Below are 23,509 nucleotides of genomic sequence, written 5' to 3'. Positions count from 1 at the left end.
ATGTCCCCCTTCGTGGCATAAGTGAAAGTTATAGGTCCTGCCTTCAGTATGGTTGTGCTGCCATATATTATACATTATACACAAAGCCCTCCCCCTTCGTCCTATAAGATAAGTCCCTTAAGCGTGAGCACAGTATTTCTGTATTGAATCTTGTTATCAAAATGTTCTCTTCTGACACTGAGAATATCATGTCCCACTTAATGTCATCAGTGAAAGTTATAGGCGCTGTCTTGAGCATTCTGGTGGTGCCTGTATATTGTACATTATACACAAAGCCCTCCCCCTTCGCCCTATAACATCAGTCCCTTAAGGCTGACTACAATATTTCTTTTTTGCATCTTTTTATCAAAGTGTTCTCTACTGACACTGAGAATATCATGTCCCCTTCGTGGCATCAGTTAAAGTTATAAGCCATGTCTTCAGTATGGTGAAGGTGCGCGTATATATTATACATTATACACAGAGCTCCCTCTTTGTCTTATAACACCAGTCCCTTAAGCCTGAGGACAATTTCTTTTTTGTATATTATTATCAAAGTGTTCTCTACTGACACAAAGAATATCATGTCCCCCTTCGTGGCATAAGTGAAAGTTAGAGGTCCTGCCTTCAGTATGGATGTGCTGCCTCTATATAATACATTATACACAAAGCCCTCCCCCTTCGTCCTATAAGATAAGTCCCTTAAGCGTGAGCACAATATTTCTTTTTTGAATCTTGTTATCAATATGTTCTCTTCTGACACTGAGAATATCATGTCCCCCTTCGTGTCTAAGTGAAAGTTATAGGTCCTGCAGTCAGTATGGATATATTATACATTATACACAAAGCCCTCCCCCTTCGTCCTATCAGATAAGTCCCTTAAGCGTGAGCACAATATTTCATTCATGAATCTTGTTATCAATATGTTCTCTTCTGACACTGAGAATATCATGTTCCCCTGCGTGGTATAAGTGAAAGTTATAGGTCCCATCTTAAGCATTGTGGTAGTGCCAGTGTATTGCACATTATACACAACACCCTCCCCCTTCGTCCTATAAGATAAGTCCCTTAAACGTGAGCACAATATTTCATTTTTTAATCTTGTTATCAATATGTTTTCTTCTGACACTGAGAATATCATGTCCCCTTCGTCGCATCGGTGAAACTTATAGGCCCTGTCTTCAGCATTGTGGTGGTGCCTCCATATTATACATTTTACACTAAGCCCTCCCCTTCTTCCTATAACATAAATCCCTTAAGCATGAGGGCAATAATTTAACTTTGCATGTTTCTATCAAACTGGTCTGTACTGACACTGTGAAAATCATGTCCCCCTTTTTTGCATCAGGGACTGTAATGGGCCAGATCAGTATGATGCTAGTGCTTGTGTATAGTGCACTATGCGCAAAGCCCTCCGTTTTCATCCAATAAGATAAGTACCTTAAACGTAAGGACAATTTTTCATTTTTGCATATTTTTATATGTGTTCCCTACTAACACAGTGCATATCATATCATAGCCCCTAAATGGTATCAGTGACAGTTATAGGTCCCCATCAGGTTCGTGCTAGTGCTGGTGTATATATTGCATTGTGCATAAAGCCCCAGCCCCCGTCCTTCTTCTTCTGACATAGGTCCCTTAAGCGTGAGGCTAATATTCCATTTTTGCGTATTTTTATCAAAATCAGGACAATATTTCATTTTTGCATAGTGTTATCAAAATTTTATCTACTTACAGAGAGAATATCGTAACCCTTCGTATTCCCCCTTCCCCCTTCCCCTTCCCCCTTCGTTTTAGTTTTTCCCCAAAGTACTCGGTATGACAGTGAAATAACTAATCTCCACAAAGTTTCCACCGACATTAAAATATGATACCAGTATTGGGAGATAAAACTGATTTCCCACCAACCTTTCAAATCTGAAGCTCAAGTTAGTCAAGTAGGCAAGAGTATTGCTTAATGAAAGACAACTCAAAATAAGGCACAACTATCTTTAAGGATTATCTTCGCGGATAACCAAAGCACTCCTCATGACAGTGAACTCACTAATCTATACAAAGGATCCAACCGTTCTGGAGTTCAGAAGGGCACAAAAACAATTAACGAAACAGATTACTCAGGTTGATTGACTCTACATGTACACTGAAGTAAAGTCTTCGGCATATAATTCTTTGTCCCTTTGGTCCCTATTTAATTAGGGGAAGACGTCCGATGGTTTCGTAGCTAAATGTCTTCTAAAAGCAATACAACAGTCTCAAATTAAGTTTTTCACTGCACCTACCAATATAGGCCCTTTCACCCAAATATTGACCTACTAAGTGGTTTTATTTTATGTCGGGAAAAGGTCAAATATATGCTTGAATATAAGCTTGTAATGCTTAGAAAATTTACTTCTTTGAATTTCGGGAGAAAAAACGGGGAAATTGGGCCATTTGGGGACTGTTTGGCCCTGCGCTCCGGCGGAGCCGTATTTTTGCCTTAGGTACCACAAAACGCCCTCACACGGCCGAGTACTTGCCTCTGCTTTCTTGAGAGTTACAACAGTTCCTGACACGAACTCCCTACCTCACTTTACACTTCCGTAGGAGCACAAAGCGGCTTTTTATCACGTGTCTTTCACATGTTAATCTCAGTTAAACAAGAATTTCTGCATGTCGGAAAACTAGAACTGAGGTACAACTTTACCCTGCCGACTATGGATCCGAGAACCAAAGTACTCGGCATGACAGTGAAATGACTATTAATTTCCACCGACATTGAATATGATATTTGGAGCTAAAACTGATTTCTCACCAAACCTTTCAAATCTGAAGCTCAAGTTAATAGGCAAGAGTATCGCTCAACTTGAGGACAACTCAAAATAAGGCACTACGGACTATCTTCGCTGGTGACCAAAGTACTTCACATGACAGTGAACTCACAAAAGATCCAACCAGTGGAAAAAATTCAGACAGGGCACAAAAACAAGCAACAAAATAGACAAGTTTCTGCACTTGGGATAGACATGGGATCACTCATGGTCATTGACCGTACAAGTACACTGGAGTAAAGGAGTTTTCGGCATGCAATTCTTTGCCCTTTTGGTCCCCATTAATTAGGGGAAGATACCCGATGCTTTGGTAGCTAAATGTCTTCTAAAAGCAGTGCAACAGTCTAAGTTTTTTGACTGCATTAAAGCTTACCTACCTGTGGAGGCCTATCATCCAAATATTGACTTACTAAGTGGTTTTATGTCAGAAAAAGCTAAGTATCTTCTACAAAGGGTGTAAAACTCGTAGTTTTTGACTGCATTTAAGTTTACCTACCTGTGGAGGTTTTTCATTCAAAAATTTTCCTTCTAGATGGCTGTATGTCGGAAAAGGGCAATTATATGCTTGCATGTAAGATAAATCTGTAGACCAAGTTTTTTGAATTTCCAGAGATAAAACGGGAAAATCTGGCCATTTGGGGACTGTTTACCCGCTCCGGTGGAGCCTTATTTTTGCCTTTGGTACCCCAAAACGCCCTCACGCGGCTTAGTACTCGCCTCTGTTTCCTTACGAGGGACATCATTTTCTGATACTAACTCCTCACCTAACTTAACACATCTGTAGGAGTATGACACGGTTTTTATCACTTTTTTCACATGCTAATCTTAATTTAAATGAATTTGTGCATTTCAGAAAACTCAAACTCAGGTACAACTTTCCTTGAAAACTATTGATTACCAAAGTACTCTTCGTGAGAGTCAACTAAGTCATCTCCACAAAGCTTTCATCCATATTGAGTAACATATTGGGAGCTAAAACTGACATTCCCAATATGAAGCTGAACGAAGTCAGGCAAGCAATTGCATAGGTTAGAAAAACTGAAAACGGACTATCTGCATGGGTAACAAAAGCACTGCGCATGACAGTTAACTAACTCATCTATAGGATCCAACTACATCGGAAAAAAGTTCAGACAAGGCACAAAAAACAAAGCAAAAAAACCAAATAATTTTCTGCACTTTGGGTTGACATGGGGTCACTCAGGGTCATTTACCTTACAAGTACACCTGGAGAAAAAGAGTTTTAAGCATGTAAGGTTTTGCTATTTTTGGTCCCGATTAATTTGGGCGAGATGCCCGATTGTTCAGTATTGCTGGAGTGTAGATATTGCCAGAAGGCTCTGTTAAATGATGTGTCCTCACAGGCGAATATGATAATTTGGTCGTGATGTTGCTTGACTGCCTAGACATTTATCATATGACCTTTTGGGAGAGGGTTTGGAATAAGGTAAGGATACGAGTCTTGCTTGTTGGGGGGGGGGGGGGTGACTGTCCAAGAACACCAACGGCTTTATACCCTGATCTCTCATAAAATATGAGGATGTTTACCCCATGGACATTTACCAGTTGCATTATGTGAGTCAGAAATAGGATTTGGGTAAGTTTCTAGGTGGCAAATGTAAATTCAAATGTCAGTCACTTTTCTAGCATGTCGTAACCGGTCTTCCATACTACTTTTCAACAAAATTAACAATGCAGTTTACACACGTATGGGTTGACAAGTTGAGTATTGTGTATATCAACATGCTTTAGGGAGTAGAACAAGGAATTATGGTTCACATTCTAAATAAAATTGGTGAAAATATTATCAAAAGTTAGCATTATTGGCCCTTTAAGAAAATTAAAATACACTGAAAATAACACGTTTCTGCTTTTGCTCTTTATATTTGTGAGAGCGCCCTCTATCAACAACTAAAACATGTTCTGAACAACTAAAATATATGAAAAGAATGAATAATTATGTGTTTCGAAGAATAGCATATAATTACTATCTATATTCGTTACGTAAAATAATTCCTATGATTGACGCTTTGTGTCACCAGGTGTTGAATGCGTATAGATAAGTGTAAATTCCTTTTGTCTTCAGTCTCTGTTAAAAAAACTCGAGTAAACACAAGTATTTTTTTATATATTCTCTAGATCTTTATCTTTATCTTGGTTCCGCTCTTACCTTGAAAATCGGACACAATCTGTAACAGCTGGGACTGCGTCATCCTCTAGCTCTCATGTGAAATATGGTGTTCCTCAGGGATCGGTGTTGGGACCACTTCTTTTTACGCTCTACATAGCACCTTTAGAGGACATCATCGCGGAACACGGCCTTGAATGCATGATGTACGCGGATGACAGTCAAGTTTATGTCATTCGCAACACGCCGGCTGATGTGCGCTCTTGTCTCGAACATTGCATTAGCAACATTCGGATCTGGATGAAGTCAAACATGCTGATATTAAATGACGACAAGACAGAGGTTATCCATTTCTCATCAAGACTCAAGTCGGACGTGTCGGTGATGGCCAATCTCAGGATTGGCGACTTTGACATCACACCCTCCACCTCTGTGCGGAATCTTGGTGTTAGGTTGAACAGTGACGGCTTTATGTCTGACCAAATCAACCAAATATGCAGGAACGGATATTATTCTCTATACCGTATCAGCAAGATCCGCAAATTACTTGATGGAAGTACCACCGAGACATTGATCCATGCCTTCGTCACATCCCAATTGGACTACTGCAATAGTCTCTTGTACGGAGTATCAAAAGAACAGCTTTCACGATTGCAGTCAGTTCAAATGCTGCTGCACGTCTCGTTACTCAATCACGCAAATTTGACCATATTACACCCGTGTTGATCGACCTGCATTGCCTTCCAATCGAAGCTCGAATAAGATTCAAGGTTCTGTTAATTACTTATAAAATTATTAATGGTATTGCACCATGTACTTGAGCGACTTAATTGAGTTGTTTGTCAATTATTATTATTATTATTATTATTAAAAACTTCTTTAAAGCGCACTACACATACGTCTCAGCGCGCTGTACATGACTGAAGAAAAAAAAATACATGACTAAAATGAGAGCAAAGGTAGTTTTTAAAATAAAAAGTCACAAATATCGCAAAGAAATTTAGAAAGGAAGTAAAAACAGCGTAAAATGAGCAAAATGGCTAAAAATCACAGTTGATAAAACTCAGTAAAAAGGTAAGTCTTCAAAGCACGTTTAAAACATTCAACATTTTTGCAGAGCGAATCTCTGATGGCAATGAATTCCAAAGGAAAGGAGCATGAACAGAAAAGGCCCTATGGCCATAGGACTTATTATACTTCCCTTTAGGCGGGACTAAACGTAGCTTTTCCATGGACCGGAGATTTCTTGCCGGAACATACAACTCAATTAAGTCGCTCAAGTACATGGGTGCAATACCATTAATAATTTTATAAGTGATTAACAGAACCTTGAATCTTATTCGAGCTTCGATTGGAAGCCAATGCAGGTCGATCAACACGGGTGTAATATGGTCAAATTTGCGTGATTGTGTATTACGAGACGTGCAGCAGCATTTTGAACTGACTGCAATCGTGAAAGCTGTTCTTTTGATACTCCGTACAAGAGACTATTGCAGTAGTCCAATTGGGATGTGAACGAAGGCATGGATCAATGTCTCGGTGGTACTTCCATCAAGTAATTTGCGGATCTTGCTGATACGGTATAGAGAATAATATCCGTTCCTGCATATTTGGTTGATTTGGTCAGACATAAAGCCGTCACTGTTCAGCCGAACACCAAGATTCCGCACAGAGGTGGAGGATGTGATGTCAAGGTCGCCAATCCTGAGATTGGCCATCACCGACACGTCGATTTGAGCCTTGATGAGAAATGGATAACCTCTGTCTTGTCGTCATTTAATATCAGCATGTTTGACTTCATCCAGATCCGAATGTTGCTAATGCAATGTTCGAGACAAGAGCGCACATCAGCCGGCGTGTTGCAAATTACATAAACTTGACTGTCATCCGCGTACATCATGCATTCAAGGCCATGTTCCGCGATAATGTCCTCTAAAGGTGCTATGTAGAGCGTAAAAAGAAGTGGTCCCAATACCCATCCCTGAGGAACACAATATTTCACATGAGAGCTAGAGGATGACGCAGTCCCAGCTGTTACAGATTGTGTCCGATTTTCAAGGTAAGAGCGGAACCAAGATAAAGCTGTTCCCGTAATGCCAAAACGAGATTCAAGCCTTTGAAGTAGGATTTCGTGGTCTATGGTGTCAAACGCAGCCGACAGATCCAACATGATGAGAACAACGTCCATTTTCTTGTTTAGCGCACACATGATGTCGTTATGTACACGAAGCAGGGCTGTCTCCGTGCTGTGATAGGGACGATACGCACTCTGATGACGAGGGAAGAGACGAAACTTGGTGAGGTGATCGCGTAATTGCAGGGCTACAATTCTTTCCAGAATTTTTGATATGAAGGAAGGTTAGACACAGGTCTATAATTTTTCAGTATGTTTTTATGGAGATTGGTTTTTTTCAACAGTGGTTGGATAATAGCTGTCTTGAAATGGCTAGGAACTATACCTGACGATAGGGAGCTGTTGTAAAGATGTGTAAGGAAGAAAGGTGTTACAACGTCCATACAGTTCTTGAGTAGCTTAGTCGGCAAGACATCAAGTTCGCACGACTTTGATGGAGCATTCTTGATGAGGCCCTTAACGTTGTCGGCAAGAAATCTCCGGTCCATGGAAAAGCTACGTTTAGTCCCACCTAAAGGGAAGTATAATAAGTCCTATGGCCATAGGGCCTTTTCTGTTCATGCTCCTTTCCTTTGGAATTCATTGCCATCAGAGATTCGCTCTGCAAAAAATGTTGAATGTTTTAAACGTGCTTTGAAGACTTACCTTTTTACTGAGTTTTATCAACTGTGATTTTTAGCCATTTTGCTCATTTTACGCTGTTTTTACTTCCTTTCCAAATTTCTTTGCGATATTTGTGACTTTTTATTTTAAAAACTACCTTTGCTCTCATTTTAGTCATGTATTTTTTTTCTTCAGTCATGTACAGCGCGCTGAGACGTATGTGTAGTGCGCTTTAAAGAAGTTTTTAATAATAATAATAAATAATAATAATAATAATACTGCGTTTTGAAAGGTCTTGTAAATCCGTGGTCTTTTGACGTCACGTTGTAAGGGAGGAATTTTGTAATATACAATGAGTTTTTCGAGCGTACCTAGTTTTGCTACAATCGCTACCAGCGCCCTCTATCAGCAATGAAACATTATTCTGAAAACAAGCGAAGGAACTGTCTCGGTGATCAGCTTCTCTGTTGGTCAGTGGCAGTACACCTCCGCTCGGAGAAGTTCCCAAAGCAGAAGTATAGTGCCACTGCCAAGCAGAGAGGCTTGATCGATGAGAGTAGTGAAGCATCTAAAATGTGCTAACAAGAACACTTGTCTACTTTTGTTCCTTTTCCTGTGAGAGTGCCCTCTCTCAGCAAGTGAATGTGTTCTGAAAGCAAGTGAAGCATAGTGTCTTATTATTTAAGACCATTTACAAATGTAGTTCTAGGGCTAAGACTTTTTTTGATATTTATGCATAATTTTTCAGGTTTCCACTACAAAGAGAACACGTTTGTATGTCCTACCAGTGAAGTTTTCTGAGTTAGGGCATTGTTGCAGCCAAAGTGCAACTTGGAAAAGTTGATAGAACGAAACTCAGGTTTTATAAAATTATCGGTAACACATTCACTGCCAAGAAACAAGTTCTTTATTAAATGACAGATGTTACAGTTTATGGGGGTGAATGTGTATTCCAAGCACATGGATGATGTAGGAATTTTCCATTCATCTGGTACGGTACCTAAGGCAAGTTGCTGTCCATGCGATTGCCAAAGTTGAATTGATTTACTGTTTAATAGCTTTATGCATGCACAAATAGATTTATAGATAATGGGCACAGATTTATTTTGCCACGTTTGCTAATTACCCTCTGTACCATTGAATGAAATGACTTGTTCTTGGCAGTAAAACAAAAGAACATTACTGAAGATACGAAAAAAATCTCAATTGCGGGAAGTTATACTGGACTTTGTGTCCATATTGGATGCAGAAGTGTTATTGATAATTTCTTACACTTGTTAAAATTTATATCCTGGACCCAACATCTGGTTGTCGATAAGTTATATTTGTGCCAGGTAAAACCACAAAAAGTGCGGCTGTTAATCAGGAAACTGGTGGGTCATGGACTAAAAGTTTCATCGCTTGAGGGCGCTCTCCACAATCAAGCTCTTTACATACTGCTCTGAGAGGATGAGTAGTGCCAACCAGCACGCTTCAGAATCTTCTTTAAACGTTTCAGTTTTATTCATTATTCATTGTATATATCAGAAGACAATATACATGTAACATGTACAAGGCTATAATGTTCTTGGAAAATACAGAAACGAGGAAAATGTCCTGTATCAACAGACTTCTATATCAAGACATATTTTTGATCTTAAAGAATTTAAAAATTACAATATTGAGCAGACCAACCTTTAAGATTGAAGAATGGAAAAAATCTTAAGACAAAATCTGTATACATGCACTAAGGTTGGTCAGCAGAAAATATTTTGTCACTGTCAATAAGTTACATTGTACAGACTGGGAGACCTTATAGGGGCAGATGATATAAGTGATTCCATATGCATTGAGGCATTAGTGTATTTCATCACAATGAAATGCCTTGTTTGCCTATTTTAGCGAAGTTCATAGGGTTAGGGATTTCAAAATGTAGGGTTAGGGATTTCAAAATGTAGGGTTAGGGATTTTAAAATGTAACTTAGGCTTTCAAATTTGCACAGAAATGGTGACCAGCTAACAACTCTTAAAATATTGCAGTTGGATGAATTACAAGGCATTTGAAGAGCAACTGTGATGTTTTATACGTTGAATGAAATCAAAACAAACAAGTTTGAAACATTATCTCTTTGTGTTTTCGAAAAAAAGACTTGCTGAATAACCCTTTTGATAAACGTTTTAAAGTATAAAATTATGACCATACATTGGAAATTGGATTGGATAGAGAAACATGAAACTAACATAAACCCCATTTATATTTTCACAATTAGGATATTTTCACAAATTGTTATCAGAAGATAAAATCTTCATATCCATGGCATTAAAATATTATACCCTTTATGCCATAACATCAGATAGCAAGATCTTTTTGAAAACATTTAGATGTAGTTACACAAATATTTAACAACATCACAGTTGACAATTACTGGAAACTCATTGTGACAAATTGGATAATTGAAATTTTGAGACAAACTGGAAGTTACAAGAACAGATATTTGACATGGAAGCAAAATTTCACAACGAAAATTTTCCTGGACAGGACCTGGGGCAATCTAATGTGTTTCAGAGTCCATTTACAGGTCAACACATTAAATAAACTGTGTAGGACACTCATCAGTGTCACTGCTTTGCACTAAAGGTGAGGCACTGCATGAATATGTGTTCTTTGCAGACAAAAATGAAAATGTGAAAACTGAGTGCAGATGGATATCAGAGTGACTACAAGGCGAACAATATGAATGACTCAAAGACTTTTTTGTATGATTTCTATGATTTTTGGATAATGGTTGGCTATGATTGCTATTAGTACCTTTAACATGATTTGCCACCTATAAGTGAGTTATACAAGTCTCAGGCAGTCAGCCATATTTTCAATATGGTAAATTTATCCAGGTAAAACATACAAGATTACAGAAGTCAAAGTAAAGTTTTAGGTTATACAGGAATTTCATAACAGAAATGATGAAATGATGAAAAGACGCATGACTGTAGCTAGTTTCAAAAACAAAAACATGACTTTTTGCCATGAAAACTATATTTGCACTAAAAAATTTATTAGATCCTATCTCAAACTCTTGCTGTGGTGAGAAAAATTGATGTTTAGCCCACAATGCATTTCAATATAATGCAGTTTGACCCCTCAGCATGACACAAAAGCTTCTAAGGTGGTGAGAATTCAAAGCAAATTTTGCACTGATGGATAGCAAACAAGAAAAAAAGTTTCTCTAGGTCACTATTTACTACAAATGTCATTAGGAATTAAAATACCTCCCAAGACCCAAAAATGTGACTCCTCTTGACTTTAAATTATTATAAAACTTTGCAAAATTTATTGTGATAGCCCTCTGGGGCAGAAATATTCTAGAAGAAATTTCACCCTCTCAGAAGCATGGTTTGGCCCAATACTATTATTTAGATGACAATTGTTGACCTGTTTACAGGCAACTGGGGATCAACAGGAAGAAGTGAATAAACTTTTGTGTATTTATTTTTCGAAACCATGAACGAAAACTTGTACGCTGATTTCTTCCTCTGTTTGTCTCTGGTTATCTGATAAGGTTTGTTAAAATTGACTCAAAAAATTTACATTCATTTTCCTTCTGAGTGTGCTTGAGCAAAAGAAGCTCTTACAAATAAACTTGTCACTCTGAAGTGACAATCTCTCACTGGTGAATAAATTGTTGTCACTACTGGATACTGGAACAGAACAGGCAATAAATAAATGCTGCGTAGGAAGATGTGACCATCATATGAAAATATGCCATTAAAATAAAGTTTCCACCACTATAATGTTGCTTTGTCATCTTACAAAACTTGTAGTATTTACAGCAATTTTCATGCACAATGGAACTGACAGGTCACTGCAATTATTAATTGTAGTTTCCTGTTACAGTGGGGAAAACAAATACACAAACAGACAAAACTGACGACAGCTATTTTGAACCCCCTAAGCTGGCAGAGAACATACTTTTTGCATCTTAGTGAGCTAACATGGCTACTCCTTGATATGTGTCTACAATATCTTGTCACTGCTGTACGAAGTTCATGAAATTTGCAAGAGTTTTGGCTTTCTTTTGGGCGCCAATTGGTATGATATTGATTGTGGCAGAATTGTGAAGCAGGAATTTTCATCGTTTCTAATTTTGTTACCAAACCCGTTTAAAAATACTAGAAAATACTTCAGTGTATCTTTCAATAAACCACATATAAATTAAACAGGTAAACAGGTCCAATGGTCAATATCATTCAAGGTAAATAAATAATTCACCTGGTCCGAGGAACAAATAGAAAATAACAATAACAACAGGGTCATCATGAACCACTGTTTAGTGGAGGTACCATGAAGGTACAAAACCTGAAACAATTCATGGATAAAATACAAAGAAAAAGTACATTTCTGAGCTTCCATCATGCAATAAAGTCCACAGCAGCATTTGCAGATGTTTACACAAATTACTGGACACACAAGGTTACAACACCTGGCAACCTTACACTTGAGGAAAATGACAACAAATGAAACTAGACATGAGATGGAACAAAAACGTGATGAAACAGGAAAGAAATCAACTCACATAAAATGATTGAAATGATAAAATTTTGGCTTCTGATTGTACACTATAATCTGTAAAGAGAAATTCTGAAGGCTAGCAAAGCAGCTGCTATCTTAAATGCACAGCGCCCTCGCACTGATTAAGCAAACTTAAAAACCAATAAAAATTTAAGCAGCAAGGAAGCAAACTGTTAGCAGATGACCAAAAAACTCATTAAAAATATTCCTCTAGGAATTTTGAAGGAATTGCAAGAAGATAAAATCCATCACTATCTTTATCTGTGTAGTTTCTGATCCAAATAAACATTAAATACCTCTCACCTCAAAAAAGCAATTCTCTACAAACTACTTTTATTTTGCACTTTGTGGGAAAACCTAGTAAAATAATTAATGTTCAGTTAATAATATAAATTATTCTATATATAGTATTAAGTTCATTGATAAGTCTAATTAATACATTGTAAATACATTAGCATATTAGGTATTTGTACTCTTACATTGGAATAGTTGACATCAAAGCATTGTTGATTAGGTTTTCGGGAGAGGACCAATCAGCTGGCTTATTTATCAAATTGTTTGTGTTTCCACAAAATCTCTCATAGTCTGTGTTTCGAAATTTCATTACTCCTGATCTATGGTGTAAATTCTCCCATATAATTTGTTAACCATTAAGAAACCCCTAAGAAGTCCCAATATTTGCACTGATAAATGACCCTTGACCTCCACCCACCTTTCACCCAACTGTAATTTGCATTTTGACTTGCTGAGAATCTAACTTCAATGTGCATGATTAATTTTATTCTGTTAAACGACTTTTAGCCTTCCAACATTAACCATACTGCTTTTCTCTTTTCTGGCCTGTTGAGAATTTATCTGTGATCTGCATGATTGACCAAATGATACAATTCTTATAAGGGAAACTACAGCTTTCTGCGTCATGAATACATCTGTTCTCCATCAAACCCGACATTTACATCACTTTTCACTATATTTTAACTCACTAATTCTCATGAAGCATAGCTTGACTTCTGTTCCACAATGCCACACATACTCAAGCTCTGGCTGACTAGGCTGGGAAACCCGGAATCCAAAATCTGGATTTTGAATAATAAATTCAAAAGCAATCATAGGAATTAACTTATCACTGATTGTTTTATTTCTTAGGGTAATGTCTCCAGCATTTGCTGCACAAAGGCTGCTGGTTCATTTACTGTTCATTTTCAGACAGACACCAAGTCAGTTTACTTGCTGAAAAAAGTGAAACTGATTTACGAGTGGGCATTTTGGATTAAAATAATTCTTCTACCATACTTGCATTTTTCGTGGCCCCCTTCTCAACATATGTTGTTTCCATGTTTGAATTCTCCATTTCCCCTTCCAATAATATTTGCCTTGAAAAGCAAATAAATAGAGGTATTTGTGTAAACTTTTTTGCAAACACCCTTGACAAAAACATTTACGACACTAATTTTCTTGACACTTGACACAGTGAGCTAGCCACTTTTGTGGAAAAGTCCCCAGACATGGACATCCTTATTTGGACAAAATTCACACACAACAAGATATTCCCCATTCCTCAATTCTTTAGTCTTACAGACTGATTGCACTGGATAGTTTGTTTGCACATGCAGTTACTACTCTTCAATGAGAACTCAATCAAACTGACAAATTCTATCTCTTGTCAATTAGCAAGAACCATTTTGCGCAGAAAAATATACACAATAGACCATCAAAATAGAGTAAAAAGAAATGTTTTTCCAGAGGGCGCCTTTGCAGCAGGCCCTCTAGAACTAACGATTGACCACCTATCTATTTCATTTCTTTATCAAGTGAATCACTCCTGTAAGACTATGGGACCCAAACCAAATAAAGAACAGTTCTACACATCTAGGAGTCCTAATTTAAAATTCCCACATACTTTCCCGGCCTACCAGGCTTAAGTTCAGACAAATTTAACAATTATGTCTATGTCTCGTTCTTACAAGGAAGTTTCTCATGTGATGAATAAACAAGAAATGTACCTTCTACACAATCAAACTTGCTACATACTTGCTCATTGTGTAAACAGACCTGAACTAAGTGGTTGAATAATTTGTTATAGTTACAATGAACTTGGCAGCTTTAACTGAACTATTTCCAATTGTCTATCATATGATTCTTCTCTTCAAAGTTTTCATGTGAGGTGCATTAACTCTGAGTTAAATTAGCATATGAACATTAATGAAATGATTTGATTAATTTCATTATTTTCTGATTGCATTTTCATTATTCTGCCAAGATAAAGATTCCCAGCTCAAAATCATGAAAAATTGCAAAACTACCATTAACTTCGGTTAGGGGTACAGGAAATTTTATCAAAATTGCAGCTATCAAATTTATTCCAGGTACCCTCAGCCATTCCTACCGGTACAAATGATTGTCTTCACACTAATTTGAATAACAATAACTTGAATAGACCAATCCTATTGGCTATTTGTACTGATACAAACTGACTCTGTATGTTGCAATCCTATTGGCTATTTGTACTACTACAAACCGACTCCGTATGTTGCAATAACCCTCTGAGAAAACCGACCGCATTGGTTTAAATATCTCCCTGTAAGTCATCAAAAAAATTGCCTGCTTGACACTCTCAGAAAAAGAATTTTTACATTGATTTATTAGATAAGATTGTCATGGATCCAACTCAGCAATGAGGATTGCTTATTAAAATTCACTGATGGACAATTCATATGTGATTAATTCTATAACAAGAAAGGTGTTTTTAGGAGGTTTAACTTTACTTGAAATTCCCTGCTGTATTTAAATAAGGCTGTCAATAAAATTGTTGATTTCATTTGAAACAGGTCTAAATCCTTGTGAAAGATTTTGAATTGATCACGCATGACTCTAGCGACTTCAAGCAGTATAGCTTTGTAATTTTTCCTAAAAAGTACAAAAGCGACAGAGTTTGTATTTGTGTAATTATGGTCAGATTTCATAAACAAAAGAAGCAAAAACAGATCACTATCAGGCATGTCCCTTTCAAGAAGTTAGCTGTTTGCCAAACTATCTCAACCTTTTGTTGAAAGAACATGGTTTTCAATATTGATGATAAATATAGGATAGAAAATTTGAAAAAGAAAACTATCATCAAGACTCAATCAAAACCCTATTGAACAATGCATTCTGGGACAAAAGCAACACAAAGCAGCTGGGAAGCCAGAAGAATCCAATGTATCCTGGGACACAAGCAATACAAAGCATGCTGGGAAGCCAGAAGAATCAATGCATTGATACAGGAAAAAACAAGAAATACACTGAGAGAATTATCAAAGCTACATTGTTTTTGACAAAGCTATATACTAATATATACTTTTTGAAAAATGAACTTCATCTTTATACCCTTTTTATTTTATCATACATAAAGACAGAGGTAGGAAGAATCCACCTTTCTCACAGAATAACTCAAGTTTTTCACATTTCTTCCACACAGTTTACAGTCATTACACTTATCAAATATGTTAAAAATAGATTTTTGCCTAGGATGACTGGCAGTATATTTTTTGTTTATGACACTGCCCATAAATATTTACAAAAGATCCCCTCAGCCTGTAAATTTAAAACTGATTTTATTTTCTCTCTCTTTCTGTTGTATCTGCTAATACTGGTAGGAACTGGTTCCACCTGGTCATCTGCTCAGACTGTGGACATTTTCAGACTGCCAACAGTCTCCAGTTCAAATGGGTGATAGATCCAAACTGGTTCATGTACATTCTGAAATATATCATACTTTCTGGTTTGATATTCTGAGTTTACCTTACTCTGTTCTATATCTTCACAAATAAGTCATAGAACCCCTTTCCCCCTAACATTTACTGTTAAGCTGTTCATCTATTGGGCTTCAATGTCCTGAAACCAGTCAGAAATGCACTGAACTAGTTTGGATCACATACTGTTGTTTCGGAAATCTGATGTACACATATTTACAATGTCCGATTATCTGAAAGTAGTTTGAACTGGTCCAAACCGGTCCTAACCAGATTTTGCTGTCAGTGGTCAAACGGGATTGGACCAATTTAATGATACATTGTTGCACACATGCCCTCATTTGACTTTGCCAGCTGACGGTGGCTTTGTAGGAGTGCTGCTTCGGCCAAACTTTGTAACTCTGTTGAGAGGTTCCTTCTTTTTCTCCGGGATGCCGTTCTCTTTGATGCCATTTTGTTCGTTTATCGCGACACCATTTTGTTTCGGCGTGTTTTTGTTCTGCGTTTTGGCGTCTCTTTCCACTCGTTTCCTGTTTTCTTCCTCCAATGCCTTGCCCATGTCTGTGTAGTATTGGAGTGCTGCCCTCACTGGCTGAATAATCTGCGGCTGTAGGAGAAAGATAACAGTAACTTGGTAAAGAGTGACATCTACCAAACTGCAGTTACAAAGCCAGGCTAAATAACTTGCATAAATGTATTCTTCATGTTGGCTAGGACCAAACTAACATACCAGGCATATTAAAGGAGAGAACTTTTCAAAACAAATTTTACAACTTTTGAGCTAAAAACTTGAGGGCACAGTGGATTTTACATACAGAGCTAGGAAATTATTATGTAAAGATGATAAGAAATCCTCAATACAAACTGTGATATACCAATATTTGCAATAGTGAAAAACAAATTGAAAATTTTGATGTGGATTAGCAAAACGCTTTGAAGGTAGATTGAGAAAACCAGTTGAAGGGACTCCTATATGCAGTAACTGTTATGAATTTCAGACAAAAATGAATCCATCCTAACATGGACTGAATGAGTTCATATTAACATGGATTGAAAAATGCTATTGAAAACAGGCAAATCAAAGCAAACTGAGGTTGTGCTGGGGTTGCGTATGAAATGATTGAGAAAACCAGCATAACGTAGGCTGTACTTTCACCAACACTCCCCTAACCTCGCCTGAATAAAATGCAAAACACACTTTGCCATAAACACTTACATCCAGTTCTGGAAGCAGAGCTCCTGCCGCCTCAAACAACGGAAGCAAGACAAATCGGATAAAGCCCGTCTGTGATGAGGGTTTGGTTACTTTGTCTCTATCCATAAACGGCGCCACCGGTAATCCCTCCAGCTTCTCAACATCACTCTGAAGTAATGAGACAAAATTAAGGAGGAAATATGATACGGGGAAGATGATAAGACTATGTTCTCTGATTTCTTCCACAGGGTGAGCAACGAACTATATACCTTGACCTATCAGACATCATGAAATGTATCACTATGAGTGTTTCTAGATCTGAGGAATAAATCACCTCAGCTTTGCCTCTGTTTGAAATCAGAAATGAAACGGGTCTCTCTGGTAACTCGGCTGGAAAATTCAGATTCTTGATTTTCTTTAGTGAGAATGGGAATAACCAATACTTCATGGTGATGGACATAAATTATTGATTTTTTCACAAAAATGAGATACAACACAAGACACTTTTTCTGCTTTTTCAAAACTTGAAGCAAAGCAAAGAATGGAAGGCTTTCTTGAAAACTACAAAATCATGTTTTCTACTCAACAGTACCAAGGTACTTATTTAATGCCTTAGTGTCATTAAATTTCAAGTCACATTAGAAATCTATGAATTTACCATTGAATAAATTCTACAGAAGCAAATGTGTATGTAAACTTTTATGGCACTGCTGAAAGGAAACAAAAATTACTTGGCATTTTATGAATGTTCTACATGATACTGTCATGCATCGCAATGTAAAGAACAAAACTGAATTATAAAACCTACCCTAACATTGTATAACTGACAGTACTTTTCGATGACATTTTTTGTAATTTAACCTGTTCATCCCAATACCCTGTAAAAAGGTCCACAATCATCATTGATAACAATGGGTTTGGACCAAACCATGGTGTTGAAAGGGTACAGAGACACCATAACTTCCTTTGGACCATTACAATGTATAGGATATAACAATGTATGGACAGCTACCAACCTGATTGAAGAATTCTTGTAAAAGACAGTCCAGCCATGGCTCTGAAACATCCATCGGCCGAGCTTCGTTTGAGATATCAGATACTTTAATAAGGATCATCATAAGCTGAAAGAAAGTGAAAATGCACAAAAGATGATAAATTAACTTATCATCAAATCCAAAATGACATTTAAAGCTTCCTGTAAATGGTCAGTCTTCTGTTAGATAATGTGATTTTAATGATTGCTAATTGCATGCCTGATAATCTTAATGCTTCGCCGACGACGTGACATTTAAAAAGTGCTTCCATTTCTTGACCTTTGAAAAATTGTTACACAAGATCTTTCTTTGTTTACCGCAATCTCAGAGAACTTACATTCATCTGATACAGCTTGTATATCATCTTTACAAATGGGTAAACTAACCAGTCAAATGCTTCATGTAAGTTCATTGTTACCGGTATGATCTTTAAGAATAACATTATTCTGTCTGGTAAGTACAGATGGCTTTGTAAGCTTGGACTCAAAAAGTCACACTCTCCCTCAATCTATCTATGCATTTCGTCTCATCAATGCAAACAGATCGTAACTGACATTTCGGTTAAAATCATTCTTTTTCTTAAAATGATCCGAATGACTTGTCACATTGGCTTAGATTCTAGCAAAGTAAAATATTTGTGTGGAACCAATATTTATTAAAATATGTTTGCATTCAGATTGTGGAGTCAAGTATCAACAAAGTGACTTTTGGGCACACCTGGTATTTGCAGTTACGACCCCACAACACTGAATTAAAAATTTATATAGGTTCATAACTTGCTTTGTATCAAACACTTCACTCAAATGGAAAGACAGGGACACGTCTGGAAGTCAGGGGTGGCATACATATGTATGTATGTACACATATTGTAGTATTGTACATAATATTATTATGACAAAACAATGTGTGCATGTGCATATTTATATATGTACATAATAACATAACAGATCATGTGTATGTGTGCGTTCACACACACATATGCATGTACCTATGTGATTGTTTAACCCTCTGAGTACTGTAAATTTTTCCCACCAAAATGTTAGCGCAACATTTTACCAATTATTAAGAATTTTCTATAATTTTTTGGACCAAATAGACATCATGTTTTGTTGGGTACAGTTTTTAATCAAAATTTGGCAAAAATCTGAAATAATTGACTGAAGTATATTTTATAACGGCAACAAAAGTTGACTTTGCTGCTCAAAGGGTTAAATACATGTAATATTGTAACAACTAAACAAATGTGTGCACACACACACACAAATGTGTATGTATGTATATATATATATATATATATATATATATATATATATATTTATATATATTCATATATATATATATATATATATATATATATATATATATATATAATATGCCTTTGCACTTACTGTGTCCTTGTGATCTTTGCTGGTAAAATCAAAATTCTCTGACAGACCCTTGAACTTGTTGAGAATTTCATTGTGCCTGGCCATGTCGGTTGCTAGGATACAGCGAATCATGTTCTCTCGTATCCTCTTGAACTGGTCTGGCGAAACATTCTTGAAGAGATTGCAATCCGGCTGGAAGTAAAAGCACAGATAATTAGATGACATCATCCACACTGCCTGTACAGCCTGTTACATCAATCTTTATCTTGACGTCAAATGCTTTGTGCCAGAGTCCTCAATGGTATTTATTCTACTGTATGCCAAACACCCGAGGCCAGACTACACACTATCAATTACATGCCAAGAGGTAAAACCTGCTTAAGGTAAAATGCACTTCAGGGATAGATATTTCGACTCTTAAACTTTTACAATTCTTTTCTGATCTACTACTTGTGGCTCATTTTAAAGCTCTTGGTGAAAGAAATATTTTCACTATATTAGTTTTTCAAAAACCAAATTTTTATTTTTCCCATAGGGTTAACACATGGATGGCAGCCATTTTGAATTTCAAAAACTGGATATTAAATGATAGGTAATTTGTTTCCCTAGTTCAAAACTTTGCACAGTAACCCCTGATTTTTATTCTTGATTGGGTAAGAGAATAGTTGAAAGTTTCATTAAAGCGAGTTTGAGCAGAAGTGTCAGTTTTCATTTTCAAGCCGCGTAATACCTTAATGACAATTCAGAAAAATTTATCAGCATACTCTATTGTGATCCTTCCACCCCTATATCCATGTTCAGAAGTTCATCTGAACTACAGAAAACACAAGACGGTTGGATCAAACCATGGAGATGAAAGGGTTTGCATAATTTAGGATTGATTAACTTCAGCATACGGGTACTCGACTATAACTCCGTCACCCTAATTTTCCAATCTGTGGAGCCACCCACCCCTATAGAATATAATAGAATATAATAGATCCAAACAAATCATTTGGGGGGTGGGTTGTTTGACGTAATAGTACTGTATTCTTCCTTTTTCCTGGTTTTACCCATCCTACTGATTTGGTATTTTTTTCGTTTGACATTTCAGAAGCTAGCAACTTGGTTTATTTACTATACACCATGATACTTGCCATGACAAATTACTTGGTAGAGCAAAAAGGCTTGGATGTTAAAAATGACCCTTTACATAAAGTTTTCAAACCAGTAAATAAACCATTTGCTTTAATGGCATTGTAAAATTGCCAGCACTTCTCGGCGACAGACAGATGGACCCTGCTTTATGAGGAACTATGTGAGTGGAATACATTCTCACCATTGCTAGGATTTCCCACTAATTAGCCAAGCATTTCTACATCCTGCAGAGCCATTCATGGAATTTATGAAATGTTGGAATATTTATGGCAGTGACAGGGATCACTTTCTGGACCGTCTCTTCAAGACACTTCATATACCGGGCAATGTTTCTGTAAAAGTCAACCTACATAACCATAAAAAATTGCAAAAATAGGCATTTTGATGCCGGTACTTGATCCATTTGTGTAGAACAGAAACCACAGGCTTGTACAAAATTTTTTTTTGAGTAAGTATGTATGTGTGCATTGTAGAAATGCATTCTTACCTTTTCCAGAATTTCAAAGGCTACTGCACAATGGTGGTTTTCAAGGGGGGATATATCGTTATATCTGAGAGCTAGCTCAGTCCTTGCGTTTACCTACCGGTACAAAAGAACAATCATATCCTTTTTAATCATTACATAGCTTTAGGTGTTCTGTTATGCTTCGCTAAATAATGTGAGACAACATATTTTGCAAACTGAGATAACAGAGATCACTTGTAGGTTGACAATTATTGTATGAGACAATCTCATTTGCTGAAGTCAAAGAGGCAATATGGAATGTAGGAATATCATGTGATATACTTTTAACCAATCACAGATCACATCAGCAGGGTGATCACTGATATTATTGACCTACCTGATATGCATTATTATATCCCGGGTGGTCTAAATCATGACATATGGCTGATGTTATAAGTGACATTGTATCAAGGGGTCCAAGTCTGTCACATAGGTTGGCGAGCCACGCCATCCCATACATCTAAACAAGAATTTGTGAAACAACTATGTTAAACATATAAAACAAAAGTCAGCTCTCAAGCTGCCAAGCTTGGTCTAGAGTGATATACATATCAGAATGCAGACTTGAATATGGGGCAATATGATTTATTATTGAATTCCCTTCTGGGGGCAATATGATTTTATTATTGAATTTCCTGCCTGTCTTATTTTGAAAGCTTGTGTTGACATCTATTTGGTGACTTCACCATGCTAATACTAAGAACGTGTGATGAATACAAAGACTTGTGGAAATATTTTCAGGAAATGCTACAAAAAACCTGAGGCAAATACTATGGTATCATTGAAACTGACAGGTGAAATTTAGTCTATGTGATTGAAATCAAACAATTCACGTATTCACAATATCCTTCATAATTCCTGATGGAAAGTAATAAATGAATAGTTACAGTAGATAGTCCAAGTTGAAGTTGAAACTATATCAGTTTTGCTTTTTTGCTATCTATACACCTTCTTTCCCCTCCTATTCCTGTATGTCTATCTGTACCCTCCCTCCCTCTCTCTCACTAAAGATAGGAACACGAGGGTACAAAGAGAAGCACCTACCATTTGTGCCACACAGAAACAGTGTTTGAAATTATGGAATGGTACATGATTATAGTGTCTATAAACTTCAAAAAGAAAGTTCTGTAATACTGGCATCTGAAAAGAAAAACAAAAAATCCAAATGAATACAAAAATACATCTGTCTTCTCATGACATATTTACAATATTTTATGCACAAATCAGTTGCTTTTCAGAAACGTCAAACAAATTACAATTTCCAAAAATTATTTTGTGTTAATTTTCGATGGTGTAAAATCCATCTCTCACTTCAACCAAACAAATATGGAATCAAGAAAAAACATATTGGTTTTTAAGTGTTGGTCACTTCATAGAGTTTTGATAGGCACGTGAACCAGAAGTCAATTACAGTACACAGATTTCTGGTTTATTTAAGTTTTCTACAAGAAAGATTTAACTGTGTACAGATTACAGAACACACACATGTGGTGACAATAAAGTGCCACATTATTAATGTTCGTAAAATATTTCGCACAGACAAATAAACAAACAACCAACCAATAAATAAATAAATATATAATCTTGTCCACTCTTTTGTCAATAAGCCATTGTACCATCGTTTGTGGTCAACACCTAATTTCGACTTACCTCAATATTAAATGTTTCAACAAATTCTAAATCTATATACATTTGTTGGAGTAGTACCAACATTTCAGCGTCTTCCCATTGCCAATTGTCAAATGTAGGTTTCCTGAGGTAGAGTTTGACGTTTTCTGCCATTTGAACATTGCTGTAAAAGAGAGAGAGAGAGAGAGAGAGAGAGAGAGAGAGAGAGAGAGAGAGAGAGAGAGAGAGAGAGAGAGAGAGAGAGAGAAAATAAATGATAGATGAATTTCTTCGTATCAAAAGATTCATCGGAAGAATGTTTTAATACTGGGTTAAAAACTATCAAAAATGTGTTGCATTTCAAACTGTACAGTACAGCAGTTTTGATAATCTATGTTCTATCGAAATTCCAGTTTGTTGAAGTCTGCATCTTTGAGTTTTGTAATTTTTGTCTTACCACACTCCTTGAGTGTGTTGTCGAGCAATAAAATATTGTATTGTATTGTAGTAACAAGAAAAATAAAATTCTACAAAATTTGCAGTATATCACACATCGAAGTAACTGAGGTTTAAGGTGCTACCTGTAAACCATTAACCATTCTTCAAGACAAGAAATTAATACTAAAATCATTTAACATACAGAAAATTATATTTGAATCACTTCAAATCTAAGAAAATATGTCATTGTTTGTTTGCATACATGCTAGTCTAACCTTGTTGCTACAACCATTTTAA

The 23,509-nt window shown here is 36.6% G+C and overlaps 1 protein-coding gene across 2 annotated transcripts in view; it reads right to left on the bottom strand.

Moving 5' to 3' along the window:
• Window positions 1-9,132: 9,132 nt before the first annotated feature.
• The window catches only part of LOC139137457 (high affinity cGMP-specific 3',5'-cyclic phosphodiesterase 9A-like), a 142,473-nt gene continuing 128,096 nt past the window's right edge, over window positions 9,133-23,509 (bottom strand). For both annotated transcript variants that reach the window (XM_070705567.1, XM_070705568.1), the window contains exons 6-13: window positions 22,817-22,958; window positions 22,211-22,306; window positions 21,504-21,626; window positions 21,149-21,241; window positions 19,546-19,716; window positions 18,140-18,244; window positions 17,145-17,291; window positions 9,133-16,535 (exon numbers count right to left, since the gene is read on the bottom strand). In XM_070705567.1, coding sequence (XP_070561668.1) covers window positions 16,266-16,535; window positions 17,145-17,291; window positions 18,140-18,244; window positions 19,546-19,716; window positions 21,149-21,241; window positions 21,504-21,626; window positions 22,211-22,306; window positions 22,817-22,958 — 1,147 coding nt within the window. In that variant the 3' untranslated portion in view covers window positions 9,133-16,265. The remainder of the gene's footprint in view (window positions 16,536-17,144; window positions 17,292-18,139; window positions 18,245-19,545; window positions 19,717-21,148; window positions 21,242-21,503; window positions 21,627-22,210; window positions 22,307-22,816; window positions 22,959-23,509) is intronic.

The sequence above is a fragment of the Ptychodera flava genome, chromosome 7 (assembly GCF_041260155.1).
Source record: "Ptychodera flava strain L36383 chromosome 7, AS_Pfla_20210202, whole genome shotgun sequence".
NCBI classification, from domain to species: domain Eukaryota; kingdom Metazoa; phylum Hemichordata; class Enteropneusta; family Ptychoderidae; genus Ptychodera; species Ptychodera flava.
The sequence above is the reverse complement of the archived record's forward strand: the minus strand, read 5'-3'. Positions and strand labels throughout refer to the sequence as shown.